Here is a 5,501-nt window from a genome sequence, read left to right as displayed (position 1 = left end):
CAAAAGCGAGTTTTACTCTCACACCGGAGGCACCGCGGGACCCAAACCCCCCTTCCGGTGTTGTTTTGTAGGAACCTCGCCACAGCTACACTATCACATCGGTGAAGGATCCAGGCACGTCGTCGAAGGAGAGGCCCCGCCACCAGGAGTTATCATTTGGCGCTAGAAGGAGGGGCTCTCCATCCTTGGGTCTCGGTGCCCCTGGATTCACCTTCATCAGCAAGATCTTGAAAGAGTCCTTTTATTCAACTTGTAAGAACCCAAGCAACCAACCTCTTTCATAAGCATGCATGTTATTTATTTAAGCCCCCACGTTTGTGTGTACTCGTTATTTTAGGCCACGTTTGTGTGAGCCCATTTCGTTTATTTAAGCCACATTTGTGTGTGTTATTGTTGGTTTTGATCGCTTTAGAACCCCGATTTTGCTTTAGTTTCAATATTACCTTTGTGTTTACAACCCCGCTATACTCATTCTACCGCCTTGTTGAGTAGTCCCAGGAGATTGTTCAAACTAGTCCCAAGAAGCTATTTGTTGGTGTTTGTTGTTATTCTGGGTAGTTTTTGCAATTTTCAAAAAAGCAACCTTAGATCGATACTTTGTGTAGCATATTATTGTTAGTTGTTGTTGGTATTGTTGAGAAATGGCAAGAGCAGGGAAGCATACTTCTGGGAGACCATCTGCTAGTACTCAGGTCCAAGAGTCGGTCCACTCCCGGGCCCTTGATCCAGGAGCCGAGAGAGAAACGTTCTAGGAGCAACCATTACACACTCCCGTAGTGGAGAGAATCGTAAACACCAGGGACGCCGGAAGCCTTTTTGAGCTTAACCAATACAAGTACACCAATGTCCCGGTGGCCGAAGAGCACATGGCCAACCTTACAAGTGATGAACTAGCAGAAGCAATCAGACTTTACAGGCAGGAGCAAACCGGCTCCAGGAAGAAGCCGAACTTAAGGAGGAACCGGAGGAGTCCGGAGACTCCCAGCAATCTAAAAGATCTGTGTTTGACTGAATTGGAGCCAACGGGAAGAAAAGCAAAAAAGATCAAGACAATAAAAAAGAAACAGAAGCTGCTAAGCAGAGAAAGTTGGAAGAGGTGCGGGAGCAAATCAGGAAATAGGAAGAAGCAAAGCTTGAGCTAAAGATCCAAAAGAGAATGTAGCTAGAAGAAGAGAAGCTACTGGCCAAATCCAGGAGCAAGAGAATCCAGGAGCAAGAGAATGTGTGTGGACTACATTGATCTGAATGATGCATGCCCGAAGAACCCATACCCTCTCCCAAATATTGATCAGCTGATAGATGCCACCTCCGGACACATCATGCTTAGGTTCATGGACGCCTTCTCCGGATACAACCAGATCAAAATGAACCCGAAGGACATACCTAAGACAACATTCATAACTCACAGATCAGTCTATGCTTATGTGATGCTACCCTTCGGACTGACAAGCGCAGGATCCACTTACCAAAGAGCCATGAACAAGATATTCAAGTCCCAGATTGGGAGAAACTTGGAGTGCTATGTCGACGACATGATTTCCAAATCAACAACTATACAGGACATGTGAAAGATCTGAAGGAATGCTTTGACAACCTAAGGAAGAACCAACTCAGACTGAATCCGGAGAAATGCACCTTCGGAGTAGGAGCAGGCAAGTTCCTAGGATTCATGATCAGCAACAGAGGCATAGAAGCCAATCCGGAAAAAATAAAAGCAATCCAGGAGATGAAGACTCCCAAGACCCAAAAAGATGTGCAGAAGCTAGCAGGATCCCTAGCAACACTCAGGAGATTTGTCTCAAAGCTAGCAGAGAGGTGCCTACCATTCTTTGATTTACTCAAAGGAGCAAGTAACAAGAAAGAGGTGAACTGGAGCCCGGAGTGCCAAAAGGCATTTGAGAAAATCAAGTCCTACCTCTCCCAGCCACCAGTCCTAACTAAAGCCCAACCAGGAGAGCCTCTCTACTTATATTTGTCAACAGGAGCACAAGCCATAGGAGCTGCCCTAATCAGGGAAGAGAATGGAAAATAACAACCAGTTTACTATGTAAGCCAAGTCCTCAAAGATGCATAAACAAGATACCCAAGATTGGAGAAGTTTGCCTTTGCCTTAGTCACAACTTCAAGAAAACTCAGGCACTACTTCCAAGGAAGAGAAATTAGAGTGGTGACAAATCAGCCCCTAAGGAAAATAATTCACAAGCCAGATGTCTCGGGAAGCTTGTCAATTGGGCTGTGGAGTTGAGCCAGTTCAATTTAAGCTTCATTCCCAGGACTGCCATTAAAGCTCAAGCACTTGCAGATTTCATAATCGAATGCAACTTCCCAGAAGAAGAGCCAGAACCAATGAACATGGATCTGGAGCCAGAAAAAGATGTAAGTCCGGGAGCCTGGACCTTGAAAGTAGATGGTTCTTCAACAAGCGAAAGGTCGGGAGCCGGGTTCATACTCAAAAGTCCTGAAGGATTCACAATTCAAACAACTATATCTTTCGGCTTCCCCGTAAAAAACAATCAGGCGGAATATGAGGCGTTGATTACAGGACTAAAGCTCTCCAGGACTCTGAGAGTCAAGGACCTAAAAATCTACAGCGACTCCCAGATAGTGGTCAAGCAAACAAATGGAGAATACATAGCAAAGGACCATACTCTGGCGAAGTACCAAGCACTGGTTCAAAGTTACTTAGCCTCAATACCAAACCATCAAGTACTTCAGGTATGTCAAGAAGAAAATGAAGAAGCAGATATTCTATCCAATTTAGTCCGGAACTCATCAGATCTGGACTGCTTAGTTTACTTCGAAGAACTCCTCAAACCATTTATTGAACCCGGAGAAATCTTGGAGATCGAAAACAACCAGAACTGGATGACTCCCTTCATCAACTACTTGGAGAAAGGAGAACTCCCTGAGGACAAAGGAAAAGCCCAAAGGTTAAAAGCAAAAGCATCCAAGTTCTTCATCGAAGAAGGACTACTCTACCGCAGTACTTTCTCATCTCCTATCCTGAAATGTCTCGGCCCGGAAGAAGCAAAGTACTGTTTGGCCTAAGTATATGAAGGGATATGCGGAGATCATATGTCCGCAAAGGCCCTAGCTCATAAGATCATAAAACAAGGCTACTACTAGCCAACTATTCATCAGGATGCAATAGAGTTCATGAAAAAATGCAAGGAATGCCAACTCTTCTGCAATGTGTCCCGAATCAGCCCAGTCCTACCCTCCTTAGTCATGTCACCTATCCCCTTCGCCTTTTGGGGTATTAACATCATGGGACCCTTTCCTCGGGCCAAAGGAGATCTTAGGTACTTGTTAGTCTCAATTGACTACATGACCAAATGGGTTGAAGTGAAAGCAATGAGAACAATCAATCAGCAAGACTGTATAAAGTTTATGGACAATATTTTGATGAGGTTCGGGATACCACGAGTCCTAGTATCAGACAATGGGCCCCAATTCATCGAATCAGAGTTCGAGTCCTACCTTCAGGAGCGTGGAATCAGGCACAAGAATTCATCAGTAGCATATCCCCAAGGAAACGGCCAAGTAGAAGTTACTAACAGAATCCTGCTCCGGGGTATTGAAAAGAGACTCAAAGAAAGCAAAAGCAAATGGTCAGAAGAACTACCAAGCGTACTATGGTCCTACAGGACAAGTCCCAGGACAAGCACAGGAGAAACTTCATTCAAACTAGCTTATGGCACAGAAGCAATGCTTCCTATTAAAGTGGGATCTCCTTCTCACAGAGCAATAAACTTTGAAAAGGAAGCAAATGCAGAAGGACTCAGAACAAACATGGAGCTAATTGATGAGGTCCGGGACCAAGCCGTAGAAAGGATGGAAAAATACAAGGAGAAAATAAGAGAGCACTTCAGTAGGAAGTCCAAAGTCAAAAACTTCCAAGTTGGAGACTTAGTCCTTCGGGACACAGAAGCATCAGATGCCACAAACACGGGAAAGCTAATGCCCAAATGGGAAAGACCATACAAGGTCAAAGAAGTCCTGAGGCCAGGAACCTACAAACTCCTGAACACGGATGGCTCAGAAATCCCAAATACTTGGCATGGACTAAGGCTAAGAAAATTCTACCAGTAGGAGAACAAACAAAGCAACCAAAATCTTGTTGCCAATATGGCAAGCAACCAATTTATTTCTCCTTATATTATGTATGAATGATTAATGAAAAGCATTTCCTTTGAACATTTATCAAAGCTAACCACTAGTCCGGACAAGCTATTAGTCACGACTAGTGGAACCATTTTTACTTAGAATTAATTTTCTAACTAAAAAGCAACCACTAGTCCGGACAAACTATTAGTCAAGACTAGTGCAACCATTTTTACTTAAAATTAATTTTCTAGATAAAAAGCAACCATTAGTCCGGACAAGCTATTAGTCAGGACTAGAGCAACCATTTGTACTTAGAATTAATTTTCTAGCTAAAAAGCAACCACTAGTTCGGACAAGCTATTAGTCAGGACTAGAGCAACCATTTGTACTTAGAATTAATTTTCTAACTAAAAAGCCACCACTACTCCGGACACGCTATTAGTCAGGACTAATGTAACCATTTTTACTTGAAATTAATTTTCTAACTAAAAATCCACCACTACTCCAGACAAGATATTAGTCAGGACTAGTGCAACCATTTTTACTTAGAATTAATTTTCTAACTAAAAAGCAACCACTAGTCCGGACAAGCTATTAGTAGTGCAACCATTTTTACTTGAAATTAATCTTCAAAGTAAAAAATCTAACCACTAGTCCGGGCAAACTATCTGTGAGGACTAGAGCAAACTACAACTTAGAAAAAAAATTCTAAGACAAAAACAAACTACAATAGCAAAGCAAAATAACGGCAATAAAAGCAAATATTAAAAGAGTATTCGGGCAAGATAAGTCCGGAGATAGGTACGAATATTACAAAGAGAAAAGTTATCAAAAGTCTTAAAGCAATATCAAAATTACAAATCAGAAAAAATTAAGGCTCTGGAGCATTAGGAGGAAGGAAGTTGGGACAAGGGCCATCGAACGGCTCCGGCTCCCCTAGTCCAAGTTCTATATCTTCCTTCGCCTTGATAAACTCGTTAACAAAGTTATCCCAATCGGCTTCCGGATTAGTCTTGATATGTCTCTCCGCAACTAGCCAGCAACGAGCGATCTCTGGAGCACCAACATTGGCCATGGCCTTATCATACTCCTCAGATCTCTTGAACTCTACAATGACTTCAGCTTCCGGCCTCACAACGGACATCTGCCTCCGGAGCTTAGCTAGTTCGGACTTAAGATCAGAAACCTCCTTCTCACCGTTCTCAGCCCGGGTAGTGACATCAGAAAGGTGCTTATTCAGTCCGGACAGGGAAGTATCCTTCACAATGATCTGATCCCGGAGCTGACCAATCTCAGTGTCCTTATCAGCAATAGCAGTTCGGGCATCTTTAAGCTCATGATAGGCCATGTGGCAAAATCTGGACCGTTCCGTCAAAAAGTAATTAATACAGATA

General features: G+C 43.1%; 1 protein-coding gene across 1 annotated transcript; it reads left to right on the top strand.

Annotated features, from left to right (window-relative positions):
- Positions 1–2,352: 2,352 nt before the first annotated feature.
- Positions 2,353–3,048, top strand: LOC141717464 (uncharacterized). The gene has a single exon (XM_074519549.1). The coding sequence runs from the start codon at positions 2,353–2,355 to the stop codon at positions 3,046–3,048; it is 696 nt and encodes a 231-aa protein (XP_074375650.1).
- The last annotated feature ends 2,453 nt before the right edge of the window (positions 3,049–5,501 follow it).

Source organism: Apium graveolens, chromosome 1 (assembly GCF_009905375.1).
Source record: "Apium graveolens cultivar Ventura chromosome 1, ASM990537v1, whole genome shotgun sequence".
Taxonomy (NCBI): domain Eukaryota; kingdom Viridiplantae; phylum Streptophyta; class Magnoliopsida; order Apiales; family Apiaceae; genus Apium; species Apium graveolens.
The sequence above is the reverse complement of the archived record's forward strand: the minus strand, read 5'-3'. Positions and strand labels throughout refer to the sequence as shown.

Excerpts from the sequence above, each read along its gene's own strand:
- LOC141717464 (XM_074519549.1), top strand. The coding sequence starts at position 2,353 with ATGGATCTGGAGCCAGAAAAAGATGTAAGTCCGGGAGCCTGGACCTTG.